General features: G+C 43.3%; 1 protein-coding gene across 1 annotated transcript in view; it reads right to left on the reverse strand.

Annotated features, from left to right (window-relative positions):
• The window catches only part of LOC141116523 (ERO1-like protein alpha), a 76,365-nt gene that overhangs the window by 44,499 nt on the left and 11,197 nt on the right, over positions 1-20,669 (reverse strand). Inside the window, 4 exon segments of the mRNA XM_073608925.1 lie at positions 9,400-9,407; positions 15,803-15,833; positions 19,799-19,830; positions 19,833-19,881. Of these exon segments, the coding sequence (XP_073465026.1) occupies positions 9,400-9,407; positions 15,803-15,833; positions 19,799-19,830; positions 19,833-19,881 (120 nt within the window).

Genomic DNA, 20,669 nt, shown 5'->3' on the forward strand with positions numbered 1-20,669 from the left:
AACTACAGCCTGCCTAGGAATGTCCACTCCTCTAGACTAGTGGCCCCCAACCAACCCCCTGTTGATGGCCAGGAGGCGAGCGGCAATCACAGTCCTGACGGACCTTTACAGACCACAGTTGCCGCTCACCTTCTGCTGTGCAGCTGTGTCTTCTCCTGGTTCCGCTGCCGATGTCAACCTGTCAGCAGGGAGCTGAAGACCTGCTCTGGAGAGTAGGAGTCTTCTATATTAACAAGCGGGAAATTACCCACTTAACTTAAGTTTTGGCAGCTCCCGCCCCTCCGTCCAGATCTGCAGCTCCTCCCGCCCCTCCGTCCAGATCTGCAGCTCCTCCCGCCCCTGCCCTGCAGACAGGAGCAAGGAGAACTGTGACAGGGGGCTGTGATTGCAAGGGGCACGGATAAAAATGGGACAGCAATGTAAAAAAGGACACTGCAATCATTACAGTGCCCCTTGACAGTGCAGCCCCCACGTTACATCACAGTGCCCCTTTACAATGCAGTCCATTACATCACAGTGCCCCTTTACAGTGCAGCTCCCTGTGTCATGTACAACACCCTGCTGGCCCCCTCCGCCAGTCGTGATCGGCCTGCATTGCATTGATAAGCGCAGAGATCCAGTGATAAGGACACTTGGTATAAAATGGGGTATGTAATGAAAACAGAAAGGCTTTAGTTAATAATTTCATTAGCATGTTGATGAGGGTGGGGAAAAGTAGGAACCAGGGAAAGCAAAATAAGCAGATTAAGACTTCAGCTTTAATGACTGCATAGCTGCATTTGTGTCTTTATCTGCCTGGGGTTTAGCTTTAATAAAATATTCATTAAAGGATTTAGTACAGCTGCACACAGCCACCTGCAGCATCTATTTTTTCTAGAACTTGGAGTAGAAGGACTGTAACAAGGACGGTTCTCGGTACAGATTTACATTCTGGGTCCCCGGTGAGCCCACAGACACAATGTGCCCCATGCTGACTTTTCCCACACTTCTCTGACGTCTATTTCTGGCTCACATGGGACACAAGCAGTTTAGAATTGGGAAAAAAATATTCCCTTGCCGTCTTTATCTGCTCTGCCGCTGTCACATGGTGTTTACTGAACTGTGGATGCGTGAAACAGAGCAAATGGAATTTATTTTCTTTTTAATTAAATCCCTTAACATACAAAGCTTACAGAAGAGTGGCAGAATTTTAGGCAAACTCCTGCTGGTCACAATACAGAACCAAAGCGGTGGAAGCAGATTGTACTTTAATAGGGAACATACAAGCCCTCCAGCAAATGGGGACTGATAAATGGAACCATTTCATCAGCAAAATGGAAAGTACAAAAAGCGCATTCCCAAAAAGCATGTGCAATGTCTGCAGAATACCGGATCAGCCTCACAATACAAAAATCGGGGGTCTTCCCCTGCTCGGGGGTCTCCAAACTTTCTAAGCAAAGGGCCAATTTACTGTCCTTCAGACTTTAGGTGGAGCCAGACTGTGGTCAGTAGAAGCGTTACTGCCCCACCATGGGTGTCAGTGGGGGAAGAGCAGCGCCCCACCAAGGGTGTCGGGGGGGGGGGGGGGGGGGAGTAGCACCCCACAAATGGCGTCAGTGGGGGCAATAGCACCCCATCAATGAGGAACTATTCAAAGCAAAGAACCACATCAGGCCCCTGGGCAGCAGTCTGGACACCACTGTCCTTGCTGGACAGGTGAACATGGCATGCGTCCTAACAGGCTTTCCTCGTACATGTGAGGGCTTTGTGTTGGCTTTATTGCGGGTGCTCAGTTGGGCTTCAGTTCCAGCTTTAGAAGAACCAAAAAACACACCCACGCACCACACACACACTATTGAGTTGTCCTGCGAGTGTTAAAGTGGAAGTCCAAGCTAAACCCTAAGAAATCTTTAAAGTCCTCTCCCCTCTAACACCAACGCTGACTAACCGGTGTAAGAAAGATGTATATACTTACCCATTTTTTCAGCCTGCTCCGCTGGTCATACGATCTCTTCTTGAGGAGAGGGCAGACAGCCGGAGCATTGTGTGTATAAAGAAACAATAATGATGTATTCGTGAGAACAAAGCTACATTAAAATTTGCGTGTTTTATATCTGCTTGGAGTTCAGCTTTAAGCTCCATTCCTTTGGTGTTCTGGGATCTCAGGCAGAATTGCTGCGATTCTGTCCGCAATCTCAAAGGATTGCATACATGGTGCTTTTTTTTTTCCCCCTCGTGATAAATCGTGGCAAACCCCAAAAAGGTGCAGAAGCTTCTTTTAGCTGATAAACGCAGCCAAAACCGCACAACGTTTAGGTGCTATTGAAAATGAATGGCACCCAAACATGTGATTTGAGATCGTGATTCTGCACGAGATATTAGTGATATTAAAGTGCTATTAAAGTCTTGTTTTTTTTCTTGTTTAAAAATAACAAACATATTACTTACCTGTTCTGTGTAATGGTTTTGCACAGAGCAGCCCGGATCCTCCTCTTCTTGGGTCCCCCGCCGACACTCCTGGCTCCTCCCTCCTGCCACAGAAAGCAACTTGCTATGGGGGCACCCCAGCCAAAGCTTTGCGTGTCCATTCAGACACGGAGCTGTGGCTCGGCCCCGCCCCCCTCCCTTATTGGCTCACTGACAGCAGCGGTAGCCAATGGCGCCCACTCCTGTCTCAGCCAATGAGGGAGAGTTCCAGCTGAGGCTCTAGTGCAACATTGCTAGAGCGAGATTGGGCTCAGGTAAGTATTAGGAGGGCTGAGGGGGGCTGCACACAGAAGGTTTTTTTTTTTGTTTTTTTTTTAATGCATAGAATGCACCAAGATAAAAAAAAAAAAACAAAAAAAAAAAACAAACCACAGAAAACAAACACACTTGTACCTTTAGAACCACTTTAAAGCTGAACTCCAGGATAAGCCAATATTTTTATTAAAATGGCGTGCGTTTTGATTACTTAAATTTTGCGTATGTCATTCAGGTCTGTGCAGTAATCCATTGTAACGCTTTGTGCAGGAGCTTCCTGTAATAAAGACCCGTCACTGCTCCTCCCTCTCCTCCTGCAGGGTGACTGGTCTTGTCTCTGCCCCCCCTGTAGGCAGCCTGTAGTGGGTGGAGCCTGCTGTGCCCCTCCCACAGCTCTACTCTTTGCACAGGCTGTGTAGAGCACAGTAGTGATGTCAATTCTACTTTTACAAGGTAATATCTTAGTTTGCAGAGGCATTTGGTGCACAAAGTGGATTTATATCCCATAGGGCTATTGGAGTATATGTAAATTAATGTTTTTCGTGCCTAGGAGTTCACCTTTAAGTGTAGGTTTACGTCTATGGCAAAGTGCTTTTGTCTGCAAACTAAATTCATGTTGCCTTTGTTCTTGGACTCATAAAAGGCAGCTATAGATAGAATATATTGCATGTCAGTCTCAGCAATCTGTAGACTGTAATATAAAACAGCCGACTCCTTTAAAACCGTGCCCGGTGAACACTCTACAGTAATCTCAAAGCACAATCATTCTGTCTAAAAAGAGAACGGCGGTTCACCTATAATGGGCCTTTTATCACAAAAAGGAAGATTATTTTCTCCTTTATAAGCTTCCAAAATAATCATTGAATCCGCCTGGCATTAGCAATTTCCATAACCTTTCTGCGACACTCGCAAACTAAACAATCTAAACTTTCCTCGACCTTCAAGAAGTGGACACACACCAACGGGCAGCCAATTTATGCTACCTGAAACTTTCCGCAGTAATAGTAACAGGGAATGTCCACAGGGTGATCGGAATTTCAAGATACACATTCTTTAAAAACAACATACTAAATTTTACTGAGCACCTGAGCTTTAAAATTACAAAACAGTGATAAGAAAAAAAAAAAAAAAAAAAAAAAAAAAAAAAAAAAAAGGGGGAGAAGAAGAAGGGGCAATGCAGGCGGTTCTTGGTTCCTTTCAACAGCGAAGAGTTTATAGTTTTAAGTTTCTCTAAACCAGGGGTCTCCGAACATTTTAAATAAAGATCCAGTTTACGGTCTTCAGACTTTAGGGGGGGGGGGCTGGATTGTGGCTAGTGGGGGTAGAAAATGTCCCGCACCTAGCATCGTGAGAATAAACATGGCCTCAAGGTTGGTCATCAGCGGGAGGCATAGCGCCCCATCACTGGCATCAGCGGGAGGCATAGCGCCCCATCACTGGCATCAGCGGGAGGCATAGCGCCCCATCACTGGCATCAGCGGGAGGCATAGCGCCCCATCACTGGCATCAGCGGGAGGCATAGCGCCCCATCACTGGCATCAGCGGGAGGCATAGCGCCCCATCACTGGCATCAGCGGGAGGCATAGCGCCCCATCACTGGCATCAGCGGGAGGCATAGCGCCCCATCACTGGCATCAGCGGGAGGCATAGTGCCCCATAGTAGGTGTCAGCGAGAGAAATAGTGCCCCAAGGGCCAGATAAAGGCTAGCAAAGGTCTGCTTCTGGCCCTCGGGCTGCAGTTTGGAGACCCCTGGTCTAAACACACTAAAAGATAAAAAACTCACCATCTCTCTGGAGTTACCATTTTAAAGGTTTGGTCTCTTTAAAAAAAAAATGTTGCAGTAAAATACCTGTGGATTCTCCCAGAAATCCATTGAGCTCTTAACTTCCTGTAATAAAACTGCCAACCCCACCACTGGAATCCCAAGTTGCATTGTCAACCTTTCCCCATTCTCCCCTGCTGGACTAAATCAGTGGTCACCAACCATTCGGACCTCACAGACCACTAAACTCACAATTTTGAACCCCGCTGACCACATACATGAACTTTACAAGCCTTAAGAATACTAAAGATAGGAGGATCAATCAGCGCAAAAAATTATCCCTAAATATGTAGCAGCTGTAACAATCAAGATCAATATATAAACTCCTGGGTAAAATTCACAAATACGGCAGTGCTAATAAATTATTAGTGCTGCACTGCCTCATTTGTTATTAAGAATATTTCCATTGCACACGTTCCTGGAGAAAGCTCTAGAGTTTTGGGTGCTGTAGCAACCACCAGCTGGAGACTGGATCGGAGAGCCACAATGAAGACATTTGCCAGCACACCACGGATCATCAAGTTGAGTCCACATGGTTTTTATTGAAGCATGATCACATCGCAATAGAGACTGTGCAACATTTGGGAGTCACGCAGGACCCCTTCATCAGGCATGCGATGACAATGCCTGATGAAGGGGTCCTGCATGACTCCCAAATGCTGCAGGGTCTCTATTGTGATGTGATCATGCTTCAATAAAAACAGTTTGGACTCAACTTGATGATCTGGGGTGTGCTGGCAAATATCTTTATTTTACAAGACACACACACCACAGACAGTCTGGCTCTCTACCCCCCTCCCCCTGGATCACACTGATGCCTTACACACACACACACACACACACACACACACACACACACACACACACACACACACACACACACACTGTTCATGTTTGGATATCATCTCCTTATCCAGCCCTGTGCTCCCTCCCACAGTCTGATCAGCGTTGCCATTGGAAGTCCCCTCCTTCACCTCCCGCTCTTTGCACTACTCCCAGCACCTCTCTCTGAGTTCAAAGGATCCAAAACTACAGAGGAGGCATCAGGTATCTATGCGTGCTGACAGTATTGACCATCAGTGCACATTGAAAACCCTGGAAACAATGTTGAGTGGTACACACCCACCGCAATGTTGATTTGCGGCAGACCATAGACCGCTGGCGACCACTGGACTAGAATATGCCTCTCCATTATGCCTGGATCACATGGAGCGTATCCCCCTGGAGGGCCGTTTTTATCCACATAGGAATGCACAGGCAGTCTCTATTGATGTTAATTGGGATGCAGCCTCTGTTCCCAATCTGCATGGCCTTCCACAGGGGTAAGCTTATGTACATCCTGTGTAAACCAGGCCTTAGTTATGCAACAATCGGAGGCAGCAAGCCAAAAAAAAAACAACACACACACCACTTTACTAAAAGTAACACTTTCCAAGAGCCAAAAGATAAAATGTGATTGGGAAGGTCTAGGTTTTCAGTTCAGGCGTGACCAGCAAAGTACCTGAAATGCAGCCCATAATGTCTGAATATTGGGTTATGAGACTGACCATGGGGGCTCTATAGGAGATGCAGTTTCTGCAAGAAAGGTTATGGCTTCCACTAGGTTCAGGGCTTTAGAAGAATAGAATGGGCTTGGTGGGGTCTTATTTGAACTATAGATGCACTCTTGAACTTTTGGTTACATGCTCATTCTGGCAGAGAGAAGGGGGAATTCAGCTACCCTAAGAGGGAGGTCACTGCCCCAGGTGCAGTATGCAGCTTTTGGAAAGCTTTAGGCGTCTTCAATTTAAAACCCAATCAAGACGCTACCTTCATGGAGTTTGCACGCTCTCCCTGTGCTTGCCTGGGGTTTTGCCCACATTCCAAAAGAAAATGCTGGTGGGCAATTGGTAATAAATAAATATATATAGAGACAATATGTATACTATATGTAAAGTGCCAATTGTTGTCGTCACTTTATAAATACCTGTAATATAATGAATGAAACCCATTTTAAAGTGCACATCCCATCAGATCATTTACAAGTTGTCCGGTCTCTTTGTCCTGCCGTTTTTCCAGTTGGGAGCTCATGACCAGTCACCTCGATTCTCTGCCCCCTGGAACTATATGTCCCAAAAGCCAATCATTGATGCCTTTGTGCATCCACCCATCTCCCCACCCACACATCTTGACAGTTTTGCCTATAGTTTGAATGTAAATGGAGTCCAGCATATAAAATCAAGCACAATGGGCTGCTCCTCCATCTGGCTTCTTCTGGGTTTGGCATCTTCAGTAATCTTGACCAGCCAGACTAGCATAAGCTGATTTCTGTGCACAGAGTTCATTCATCCTGGACACCCAGCAGATGGACTGAGCTGCACGTTTAAGGGAACAGGATCCATTTTTTTTTTTTTTTTTTTTTTTTTTTTTAAGTTAACAAACTTTTTAATGTTAAGCCAGTGTAGCATGGCGACCCCATGCTACTCTGTAAAATGGTGATTTACGGCAGGTTTTCTGGGTAGCAAATGTACTCCTAAAAAGTTCAATCTCAGTCGCCGTCTGGAGAACCCACATATGGCCGTCTATATAATGAACGTAAGTCCTCTGTAGCTAGAGGGGAACCAAAACACTAGGGATGGTGTTGTGCAAAAGAACAGAAGATTCCTTTTAATCCAGCGCTGGGGGGCAATGGCTACAAACCACTTGAGGTATACATCAGAAAAGTCATAAAAATGTCCGACACTGTTTGCGATAGAGATTTATTGTAAAATCAGTCAAAGGACGGTGCAGCTGGTGTGGTTGGGTGGCACGCTGCTTACATCCAGCTGTACCATCTGGCAGTTTGGAATCCTATGACCAGTCCAGGGGGTGCCTCTCCACATCACTGACCTTTAAGGGTTAAACCAGTGGTCTGTCATCCCTTCCAATGGGTGGATGCCCATGTGACATCTGGCACCTACACACCTTTTGGTTGCCCCCAGCACCGGCCTTGATATGCTTGAGTCAGCCTGCTGAGGTTTGGACGAGATTGAGGTTCAAAATCAAGCACAACATGGATTGTGTGTCAGCCATATCTTAACCCTTTCCATTCTTGGAATCCTTGACTGATTTTACAATAAATCTTATCACAAACCATGGCAGACATTTTCATGACTTTTCTGAGGTATGCCTCAGGTGGTTTGTAGCCATTACCCCCAGTTTCTGAGTAGCAAGCACACTAATGGCTCAGATGTGTGCTGCATTCATCTTAGAGCCAAAGATAAAAGCTCAGAGCCCTGCCATCCCGAGGGAAATCAGTGTGTGATGGGAGTCACAAGAGGTGCACCATGATGTCCAGGTCAGGACAGAACAAGGTCCAAGTCTGAGAGAGTCCATGAGGGGCAGAAGCAGCAAGGAAGCTATACAGAGACTCCATGAGGAACAAGAGCAGCTGGGAAGCTGTAAGGAAGACACAGAGCTGAGGTGCACGGTCTGTGCATAAACTCTGGGATGCGTTTCATGGCCAAGAGGACCAAAAAGGTACTAAAGTTCAGGAGGGACCTTGAAGAGGTAATTGGAGCAGTAAAGCTGCCACAAGAGAGAGCCAGGAGGCTGAATGTTATGTTTTTTGCAGATATGGCGAGAACCCCCTACGTGGGAAGACACCTGTGTGAATTTTGGGGTTCGTTAAAATAAAAGTGGGCAGGAAAGCCTTGAAAACTATGTCTGGCATGCTGTAAACTCACCGTTTTGGCACTACCATTGAGCTAAGAAACCCAGATGTATCACACCGGCCATAGACAGATTGAAATTCGGTCTGTTCAAAAACAGCAAACATACAAAATTTCAATCCATCTATGGGCAGGCTGGTTCTACTGAAGTTGACAAAAGATGTAATTCCTAATCTTCTGTGGAAAGAATCTAAAAGGAATGACACTCCAGGCAGCATGTGCCCAAGCCTGGAAATCAGCCCTGCTCACCCGCCATGCTCTCACCCAATTAGAACATCCCCTCTGGTCACACAGGTGCACTCATTGGAAAAAGTAGATGAGCTGGTGGGGTTTAGATTCAAAAGTCCAGCTAATGCAAGCCATACATGGGTCAAACAAATTTTCTTTTGAAAAATCAGAAATTTTGATGCGTTTTGTGATCTGATGGTGCCACCATTGATTTTGGTTGCTCATGTTGCTACAGAAAAAATACATTTTTTGTGCACAGGAAATTTTCTTTTGCCCGATTAGATTTTACACGATTCTCCCATTGATTAGAAAATAGTTTTTTAAAATTTCAAACATGCCCAATCACTCGAATTTGATGGCTGCATATAAAAAAAAAAAAAAAAAAAAAAAAAGAAGAAGACTTCCCTAGCCAAAGAAAGTAATAGATATATTGTTGTGCATGCTTATAGAACCGGTATTTACTTTTTTAAAAATTATAAAATGGCTGACAAGTTCACTTTAAATATATAAAAAAAAATAAATCAAAACCGTGTATGGTAACTGGTGATAAGCATAAATGCTGCCCAACCATGCGTTGCCATGACTGCCCATCACGTGATGCAATAACACACAGCCTGAAAAAAAACTGCACTCAACATCATTCAAAATTCATCGCCTGCTTAATCTGATCGAGTTACTGAGTGCATCCTGTCAACTGTGACATCTTGTTTATTCAGAGGCTTCAGTTTATTGCTCAGCTCCATTAGGAACCAACTGCTTTCTGCAGGACACATGAAAACCTTTCCATCCTGGCTGGACCTCTGTGGGGCTTCCTAATATAATAGAATAGAATATAATATTATATCTATGCAGAATAAAATAAAAACCATATGCTGATCACCGCCATTACTAGTAAAACAAAATAAAATAGCCATAAAAATATCCTCTAGTCTGTAAACGAGATAACCTTTTTTGCAAACCAATAAATATACCCTTATTGGGATTTTTTTTACAAAAAACATGAAGCAGAATAATATTGGCCTAAACTAATGAAGAAATTAGATTTTTTACTGGATATGTTTTATAGCAGAATGTAACAAAAAAAAAAAAAAAAAAACCCACCACACACAAAACAACTTTGTTTCTAGCGCAAAAAATTAAAACCGCAGAGGTTATTAAATGCCACCAAACGAAAGCTCTATTTGTGGGGAAAAAAAGGACAATTTTATTCGGGTTCAACGTTGCATGACCACGCAATTGTCCGTTAAAATAACGCAATGCCATATCGCAAAAAGTGGCCTGGTCATGAAGGGGGTAAAACCTTCTGGGGCTGAAGTGGTTAAATCAATCTACTGAGCTTGCAGAACCAGCTCCGGGGAGGGCATCCATTCCACATCTCTTACTGTGAAGAAACCTTTCCGTATTTGGAGATGAAATCTTTTTTTTCCTCCATTTGTAAAGAGTGCCCCCTTGTTCTCTGTGATGACCTTAAAGTGAATAACGCAACACCAAGTTCACTATACGAACCCTTTATATAGTTAGACATGGTGATCATATCCCCCCCCCTTAATCTCCTTGTCTCATGAGAGAATACATTCAGTTTCTCTAATCTTTCCTCATAGCGGAGCTCCTCCATTCCTCTCATCAGTTTGGTTGCCCTTCTCTGCACTTTATCCAGTTCCCCGATATCCTTTTTTGAGAACTGGAGCCCAAAACTGAACTGCATATTCCAGATGAGGTCCTACTAATGATTTGTACAGAAGCAAATTATCTCTCTCTCTCTCTCTCGAACAGCCTCAGATGATACACAGAGATTAAACAATTCTCCCTACATAAGTTTGACATGTATATCTGCGGTCTTCATCTTTATATACAGTTTAGAAAGTGTTAGAATTTTCTCTTCCTGTTCCAGCAGGGGGAGGGGAGTCTTGCCATACACAGACATCTGACTCAAGGAAAGACACACCCCCCCTCTCCACATAGGCAGAGACTCGCAGAGCTGTGCCATGAATTGACCAACTGTCTGCTAATCTAATCTATTTATACCATCCACCCTGACACAAAATTTCAGGATGGCGTTAAACACATGTCAGAGAACTTGTCAGAAGTTATCATCCTGATAACAGAAGAACAGAGCAGGAGAAAGCCACAGGACTCAGGGCTTTGAAGAGAGATAAGAAAACACTGCAGTTATATGCGCCCAGCTCAAATTTCATGAAATCCGGTTTACATCTATTTTAATACAAGAAAGGAGTTGGCTCGCTTTGGAAACTGCAGCTTGGCATTGAATGCCATTATTGAGCTTATGATCTACCAACATCCCCAGATCCTTCTCCACTATGGATTCCCCCAGTTGTACTCCCCCCTAGTATTTATGATGCATGCATATTCTTAGCCGCCAAGTGCATAACTTTACATTTATCAACAACATTAAACCTAATTTGCCACACAGTTGCCCAATTAAACAGTGCATATTGCACATATTCCTTAAATACAGAAAAACACCTGTTGATCCTGCCAAAAAATCCAGTGAGCACTAACATTTTCTGCATTGAGCCAACACTGCCTCTGCTGCACTAAAATTCCTAGTAGTATAGCCAGCCCTGCCTAGTTCTCCCCCCACTGGCATACTGATTGGAGGTGGTCCTCCTTCAAGGCCATGCGGGTGAAAAGCATCTTACATTAGAGGGATCTCATTGTTAAAAAGGTATCAGTCAGGAGAAGGGTATTTAAGGCATTAGATATACCATGGAACACAGTGAAGACCGTCATCCAGTTTAATTATATGGAATATTTAATAGTTCTGTGACCCATTTAGGGAAATACAGTGGCTAATTTGATATGGTCAGAAATTAAATAATATTTATAAAAAAAATATTGTATACTTTTTTTGTGTGTTGACCAGTAAGTGCAGCTTTGGGCCTCATTCACACCCATGTAAGGGCTGTGTTTGCCCATATGGGAATGCACAGGTGTTCCATGCATTCCCATGCAGGCAGCCCCAGTGTACATATCTTCCAGCACACCATAGACCTTCAGATAACATCTAAGCGTTTCTTTACTAAAGAATGATCACACCATTCACATCAAAGAAGTACAACATTTCGGAGCTGTGCAAAACCCCTAATCAGGCATGTGATGTGAAGTGCATAAAATAGTGAGAAGGTATTTAAACCAACATCCACCAAACAAAGGCAAAAGAAAAAAAAAAAAAAAAAAAAAGAGCCACCCCTGCATATTATATATTATTCAGACCCCCTTAAATTTTTCACTCTGTTATATTGCAGCCATTTGCTAAAATCATTTCAGTTCATTTTTTTTTTCCTCATTAATGTACACACAGCACCCCATATTGACAGAAAAACACAGAATTGTTGACATGTTTGCAGATTTATTAAAAAATAAAAGCCGAAATATCACATGGTCCTAAGTATTCAGACCCTTTGCTCAGTATTTAGTAGAAGCTCCCTTTTGATCTAATACAGCCATGAGTCTTTTTGGGAAAGATACAACAAGTTTTTTTACACCTGGATTTGGGGATCCTCTGCCATTCCTCCTTGCAGATCCTCTCCAGTTCTGTCAGGTTGGATGGTAAACGTTGGTGGACGGCCATTTTTAGGTCTCTCCAGAGATGCTCAATTAGGTTTAAGTCAGGGCTCTGGTTGGGCCATTCAAGAACAGTCAGAGTTGTTGTGAAGCCACTCCTTTGTTATTTTAGCTGTGTGCTTAGGGTCATTGTCTTGTTGGAAGGTAAACCTTCGGCCCAGTCTGAGGTCCTGAGCACTCTGGAGAAGATTTTCGTCCAGGATATCCCTGTACTTGGCCGCATTCATCTTTCCCTCAATTGCAACCAGTCGTCCTGTCCCTGGAGCTGAAAAACACCCCCACAGCATGATGCTGCCACCACCATGCTTCACTGTTGGGACTGTGTTGGACAGGTGATGAGCAGTGCCTGGTTTTCTCCACACATACCGCTTAAAATTAAGGCCAAAAAGTTCTATCTTGGTCTCATCAGACCAGAGAATCTTATTTCTCACCATCTTGGAGTCCTTCAGGTTTTTTTTAGCTTTCGTGTGTCTTGCACTGAGGAGAGGCTTCCGTCGGGCCACTCTGCCATAAAGCCCCGACTGGTGGAGGGCTGCAGTGATGGTTGACTTTCTACAACTTTCTCCCATCTCCCGACTGCATCTCTGGAGCTCAGCCACAGTGATCTTTGGGTTCTTCTTTACCTCTCTCACCAAGGCTCTTCTCCCCCGATAGCTCAGTTTGAGTGGACGGCCAGCTCTAGGAAGGGTTCTGGTCATCCCAAACGTCTTCCATTTAAGGATTATGGAGGCCACTGTGCTCTTAGGAACCTTAAGTGCAGCAGAAATTTTTTTTGTAACCTTGGCCAGATCTGTGCCTTGCCACATTTCTCTGAGCTTTTCAGACAGTTCCTTTGACCTCATGATTCTCATTTGCTCTGACATGCACTGTGAGCTGTAAGGTCTTATATAGACAGGTGTGTGGCTTTCCTAAGCAAGTCCAATCAGTATAATTAAACACAGCTGGACTCAAATGAAGGTGTAGAACCCTCTCCAGGATGATCAGAATAAATGCACAGCACCTGAGTTAAATATATGAGTGTCACAGCAAAGGGTCTGAATACTTAGGACCATGTGATATTTCAGTTTCTCTTTTTTAATAAATCTGCAAAAATGTCAACAATTCTGTGTTTTTCTGTCAATATGGGGTGCTGTGTGTACATTAATGAGGAAAAAAAAAAAAAAAAAAATATATACACACACACACACACACACCTCCAGGGAGATCTTCATTACCATCTACCACCAAATGAAAGCCCAATTTGTCCTGAAAAAAAAATGTGGCATAATCCACAAAGTTGTGACGATATGTACTCTCCCCCCCCCCCCCCCCCCAAATAATTTTATTGAACGTTTAAGAAAAAAAAAAACAAACACACACACACAACAGCAAATAAAAGAATATATGCCACAGCACAGTGTACAATAAACCATATGCATGTCCACGATATTGACTGTGATTAAAGCAGCATCTGTACAGAGGCACATAATAAATGAAAAAAAAAAAAAGCTCTGAGTCAGTCAGTCATGACGTTTTTAAAAGGAATGCACTTACGGTACTCATAACATTAAACATGGGGAGGTACATCAGGTATATGCCCAGAATAAAATCGCACAAAAAGTTGGTAAGCTTAGGAGCCTTACTACTGCTAAGCTCAGAATTTAGAAAAGTACGGTTCTACTAACACATGTCAAAGTTGAAAAATTGTGCTTAGGCATTAACATTTGTTTTACCCTTAGGTGTGAAGGGGTTTAGTGGAAGTTCTAATATAAATCTTGTCTAAATAAATTGTATTATAAAAAAACAGAATCTTATAATTCTCACGTAAACCAGACTGCCGGTGATATTTTTAATAAACTGTTCCTCAATTAAATATGTTAGCGGCCAGATTCTGAGAATTTGTGCTGCCAGCAGCAGACAATTTGATTTAATTTCACATCCTTTTGTTCAGTTACAATCCGAACATTTGAATCTAAAAACTGAGACAGACAATCAAGACAGCTGACAGAGGAAGATAAAACGGATCAGAGTCACATCAGCCCACACTTATCACACTTCCTCTGCATGCATTGCTCAGCACTGTACTAGATTAGAACAGCAAACAACTTTCCTGTCCTACAGTAATGGTAACTGACAAAAAAAAAAAAAAAAAAAAAAAACCACCCACACAATAAGGTTTTAATAAAGCACCGCTGAGACCATAGCTGAAACACAAAAGTGCATTAACCAGCAGCTACCAAATCTGACAAGCTTTCCTTGCTAAGGTGATAAAACACTTAAAGCAGAACTTCTGCTTATTCATCTCGCGGAAGGCGACAAACACACATGGCCCCTGATGAAGTCTTTTTATGACAAAGCGCGTTAGCTAGAGCCTTGTCGCCACGCACGACAACTGGCCATTTTGTTGGTTGGAAACTTTCCTATTTTGGAGTGAAATGCTGATTTTATCCTCATGGTTTGAGAGTATTTTGGCGTCTTTAAATAAATGTTGGATTGTCCGTAATACTGCATGAGGCATTTTTGTTCCGCTTCCTTTATCCTGCTTGGTTTTGGGCCCGCCCCCCCCCCCCCCCCCCCCCCCTTGTTGGAGTCTCATATTAAGAAAAATTAAGGATACCAGGAGGCCGTTTGGATATCTGATGTTTATTTGGGTTCTGTTGACCACTTAGTGATCCACTATGGAGGGTAAGAGGCAGAGAGTGTTGGGATACCATTGGAGGATATCTTTTATCACTCTTTGTGTTAAAGTGCACTTTTTGGAGGTGCTTTTTTTCCCAACTCTGAAGATCAATAATGGAATTTTGAAGGACTTTATTTACCATGTGAAAGCTCTGCATTTATACATTTTAACCACATACAGAGTGACTGACATATACAAATCACATCTATGTGGGATCTGGTTTTAAAGCCATACTGAAACCTCTTTTTTTTTTTACTTGTTATGCAGTTAGGTTATTATAACATGTGGCCCCATTGGAGAGATTTTGCACATATCCAATTCTGATGACCAAACAGCAAGTGAGGGGGAAGGAAAAAAAAAAAAAAAAAAAAAAAAAAAAAAAAAAAGGGGCGCAAAAATGGGAGGTTTCAATCCTTCCCTGACTAAGATTAAAACCAAAAATGTCTGGCTGGACTAGTGCTTTAAATTAAATGCCATTACCATGACCAGTATATTTAAAAGTGGTTGTAAACTCCTACATATACCCAGTGAAGTGACTGGCCTCAAGTAATACACAGATGAAACAAAGCCTCCTACAATAGTTTTACCCGTTTATCTGCAGCATTCTAAAGCATACCACTTTTCACATTTCTGAGCTCCAGAAGGAAGGGGGTGGGGTTCTGATATCACACACACTTCACAGCATAGTGCAGGGAGCTGTGAGTAATCTGAGACCTGAGTGGAGGGAATAGACAACCCCCACTACACATAGGGAAATATACACAGTTGAGGCTGTCAATCGCCTTCAGAAGTGATTCATGCAGAGAAAGGAGAGAGCAGGCAGGAGTCACACTTGGTGCTCTGGACTGAGGCAAGTACACACCATAGAGCAGGGATATGCAATTAAGGGACCTCCAGCTGTTGCAAAACTACAAGTCCCATCATGCCTCTGCCTCTAGGTGTCATGCTTGTGGCTGTCAGTCTTGCTATGCCTCATGGGACTTGTAGTTCTGCAACAGCTGGAGGTCCGCTAATTGCATATACCTGCTATAGGAGGGATATACTTTGTTCATTTCATAGGTTTACAACTTCTTTAATTTACACATACCTTATAAAACCGGGCGATTTTATTCCAGGTGGAACAGAGTCCTAAAGAAAAATGTAAAAAAATTAAAAATAAATACAAACTATGCACAATAAATTAGGTAACCTCTACATGGTCCAATCAAGACACACATTCTTAGAACAGTCCTACAGCAACAAACTTTCTTCAATTAACGATTTAAAAAAATAAATAAATAAAAAAAAAGTGTATTTATATAGATTTGATCTTTCAACCACTGAGGTCATTTCTGGGTTTGTGCTTCTCTATGCAATGCAGGCAGACCGTGGCTGGTGGAGGAGCTGGCAGGGTGCTGTACATAGATTCCTGAAAACATCACAGCTCCTGCCTGAGTACTCCTGCTAAGAGCCCCCAGCCTTGATGCAAGCATTAAGCTGGCTCTTGGAAGTGAATATCAAAATGCTTGGCGAGTAGGTGTTAAATCTGGGGGAGTGAGCAGTCCTAACCCATCTGCATGCAGACTGTCCAAGGCAATGCCCACCTATAATGCTGAGCCTCCATGATTGAAAGAACTGAAAAAATTGAATAAAGGAAAGGGGTGGGCCAGGGACAGTAAGTCTGTGGAAGAAAGAGCCAAATGTTGCTGGACGTCCTCCAGCCACGAAACGAGGCACCCTCCATCTTGCTGTGTCTTCTAATGTACACTGGTAGAGGCTCACAGTAGGGAATATATTGGCCTGCCGGCATGTTTGCACCCCATTGACTGCAATGCAAAAAATGCCAGCCAAATGAATTGAATTTTTTTTTTAAAGCGGGTTCCACCCAAATTTTGAACAATATCTGTATGTATTCTCTTCCTTACCTAGATGCTGACATGCCATTTAAAAAAACTTAAATTGCCGTAATTACCTTTAATTTTCTATTCTTCTTTGCACTTTCTGGTTCTCCTCCCGTGGGAGTAGACGTGTTTCTAGCCTCTCCCAGACTCCTGGAGCTAGTCTCAGGCTTCCCAGGATGCCACTGAGCATGTGCGGGAACGAGCGGTGAATGCTGGGAGCACAGCATTCACCACATCCAGGAAATAAATGCTTGTGGGCTTCAAATGCCCACAATGAAGATGGAAACCGCCTGCAGTGAATAATATAAGTTATTCTTTCCGACGAAATCTGACACAGGCGGACATATTACACACACTATGTGAGTATGTAATGCTGAGAAGAAAAGTTTGTGAATGAACAAAAAAAAAAAAAAAAAAAAAAAAAAGAAGAAGGATAGGTGGACCCCCGCTTTAACTGTCCGTTTCGGTTTTCACACAAGTGTATGCTGAATTTTCGGCACCGGACTTTTCATTTTGGTGCACCACTAGCTCATGCTATGCAGCAAACATGTTAGAATAATAACACAAACTCGCACTAGGTGGATGCAGCTTCAGTCAAATGCTGAATCTGTCCCCCGCCACCTCCAAGACTGAGAACTGAGTGATCAAACACTGCTGACTGCTCATTTCTCGGTCTTCAGGGAGCAGAGAGCCAATGACCATATCAGTCACCCGCCTCTTTGTTCTGCCCCTCTACTGCCAACTAGAGCGCCAGGCTGTGGAGGGGGTGGGCGTGGCTGGCTTAGGATCTTTTGAGGGGCTGAGCCAGCTGCCGGTCAGGCAACTGGGTGGATCCTGACAATAAAGTCGGGATGCCTTCAGAATCTGAAGGGGCCCCGAGTAAGGTCGGCTGACAACGGACTTTAGTCCACTGTCAGATGAATACAGGTCACAAAAGAGCAGAACGAACTGCACTCCTTTGGCTCCACTTCCTTTAAAGGGCAGTTTTTAAAATGATTAAGAAAATAAAAAAGTAAAAGATAAGAATACAGTTTCTATATATTAGAAATACGCCAAGAATGTATTATTGAAAAGGTCTACTTCAAACCGCTCCTGCATGAAGGTTAACTGCAGTTTGGGTCACCTGGTCCTTTCAGCCCCCCCCCCCCGCCTTCACACTCCAGCTGTTGCTTAACCATTATTCTCAGGGGAGCGTTCGTACTGCAGCATCTGGAGCGGGAGAACGTTCACCTTCCCTGTTATTAATGAGGAAATCACTCAGTCCCTGGAAGCTGATATGCAGCATTTATTATTAAATATTACTGGCTGCAGGGAAAGTGGCGAGCTCCATGAACAAGACCGGAGGGGTCCAAAGGACCTTGTAAGCAACAGCTCTCAAATCGCCATAAAGACAGCACACTGCAATATACAGCAATGAAAATCCATAGTTTGTTTGTTACAATGTTTGTTTAATTTTTATTATTTTCTCTGGAGGGACCGTGGTGGTAATGTATTCCAGTAGCTGGAGAACTGAAGTGCTCACAACAGATGGTGGAGGTTATATATTAACAGCAGAGAAGTGTGGAATACTGAAATTGAAGCGTGTATAGTCGTAGTATGAATACAGATACATTATATCCTGAGCTACATACAGTAACAGATTATATTACATCCAAGTGTAGTACGTTGATCAAAAAAAAAAAAAAAAAAAAAAAAAAAAAAAACCCACACACAGACAGACAGTGTATGGGTTAAAGGAAAAAAGGAAAAGGAAAGGAAAGGGAAAGAAAGGGAAAGAAAGGGGAAAGAAAGGGAAAGAAAGGGAAAGAAAGGGAAAGAAAGGGAAAGAAAGGGAAAGAAAGGGAAAGAAAGGAAAGAAAGGGAAAGAAAGGGAAAGAAAGGGAAAGAAAGGGAAAAGAAAGGGAAGAAAGGGAAAGAAAGGGAAAGAAAGGGAAAGAAAAGGAAAGAAAAGGAAAGAAAAGGAAAGGAAAAAAAAAAGGAAAGGAAAAAAAAAAGGAAAGGAAAAAAAAAAGGAAAGGAAAAAAAAAGGAAAGGAAAAAAAAAAGGAAAGGAAAAAGGAAAAAGGAAAGGAAAAAAAAGGAAAAAGGAAAAAAAAAAGGAAAAAAAAGGAAAAGGAAAAAAAAAAGGAAAAAAAAAGGAAAAAGGAAAAAAAAAGGAAAAAAAGGAAAAGGAAAAAAAGGAAAAAAAAGGAAAAGGAAAAAAAAGGAAAAAAAAAGGAAAAGGAAAAAAAGGAAAAAGGAAAAAAAGGAAAAGGAAAGGAAAAAGGAAAGGAAAGGAGCACAACGAAAAACGCATTGCCTGTGTGGTAGCTCTATTTGTATAAAGCTATGGCAAAGGTAATGCGCTAGGTTGGTTCGCCCTCAGGGCTCTAAGGCAGAGGGGGATGGTCTTCTAACACTGGGGACTAGATCGCTTCCAGTACTCTGGAGTTTCATGTGCCTTAATGCTCATGTTTGCAAGTATAAATCTCCCTTCCCCCCTTTTTTTTTTTAAATACAAAAAAAGGGAGATTTATACTTGCAAACATTAGCATTAAGGCACATGAAACTCCAGAGTACTGGAAGCGATCTAGTCCCCAGTGGTAGAAGACCATCCTCCTCTTCCTTAGAGCCCTGAGGGCGAACCAACCTAGCAAATTACCTTTGCGATAGCTCTATTTGTATAAAGCTACCACACAGGCAATGCGTTCGGTTGGTGCGCTGGATTTACAGACAGCACAAGAGGGGAGTCAGTTCTGGAGGGGGCCGGAGTTCCAGAGGAGGGACAAAGAAGCAGAAGTTTCAGGAAGGACCAGAAGAGACAGAGTTCTGCAAAAGAAAGGCTAGACCGGGTCAAAGATCGTGGGGGGGGGGGGGGGGGGGAGGGGGGGGGAAATAGGATGGCACCAGAGAGTGCTGGAGAAGGCCAGACCGGGTCAAAGATTGTGGGGGGGGGGGGTTATGATGGCACCAGAGAGTGCTGGAGAAGGCCAGACTGGGTCAAAGATCAGCGGGCGGGGGGGGGGGTGTGTGTCTTAGAATGGCACCAGAGAGTGCTCGAGAAGGCCAGAGGTGGCCGGAGTTCCATCAAGGGCCAGAGCTTCGCTGAGGGGATAGATAAAAAAAACACACACACACACACACACACACACACACACACACACACACACACACACACACACACACACCCCAAAAAGCAAGTCATTTAGAAAATCATCACTGTGGCATTACTTACAGTAGGGCAGGGCTGTACTGCGCAGTCTTTTATCCACAATGACTATTATCATTCCAGAAGGGACATGGCTTTTTCAAATTTGCCTTAAAAAAAAAAATATATATATATATATTTTAGCTGTAAATTAAAAAGGTCTCCATTTCTTACAGCAATTACAAGGATAGATATTTAAAAAAAAAAAAAAAAAGGGTAGGCATAATAAATACAATCAGCTGAGGCTGGCCAACTACCCTGAGCAAGATGGCAAATGTGCCTAAAGAATTACAATGTACCCTTTTAACCCTTTTTGTGGGTTTAGTGCCAGTCACACCATAACGCAGTGTGGAAGCCCGCATTTTATTTGCTTTTCCCCGCACAGTTTTTGCAAAGGCACTGGGTGTGCAATCTGCTGTAGGTGTCAATAGATTCACAAGGACACCCCAAATGGGAGATCGGAAATGCGTTTGCCTGGTACCGCAGTACCATGTAATCTGGTTGCAGTGCATTTTTTTTTTTTTAATTAGTGCATGCACTACTTTTGAATGAGATCCAGTGCAATTTCAGCCCATTCAAATGAATGGGCTGAAAATTGCATCACACAGGAATGCTGAGCATGTTCCAGTGTGTTAAAAGTACATGTGCCCTAGAATGCAATAAATACCTACTGACTTCTACACAGAACGGACTCCTAGGCAGGATCCCAGTGCGCTGTCACTCAGTAGGCAGGTGGACCTAATGGGGACTTGTCTCCCCGCCTAGTGACATGTGCATTGCCATAATTAGGTAATGACACCACGACTATCCATGGCCGCTTTATTCATTTAGCTTTTGGCCCAGGAATCTCTCAGCTGATAGCTGAATGGGGCTGGGAGAAAATACTGTGCGGGGGACA

Source organism: Aquarana catesbeiana, linkage group LG13 (genome assembly GCF_042186555.1).
Source record: "Aquarana catesbeiana isolate 2022-GZ linkage group LG13, ASM4218655v1, whole genome shotgun sequence".
NCBI classification, from domain to species: domain Eukaryota; kingdom Metazoa; phylum Chordata; class Amphibia; order Anura; family Ranidae; genus Aquarana; species Aquarana catesbeiana.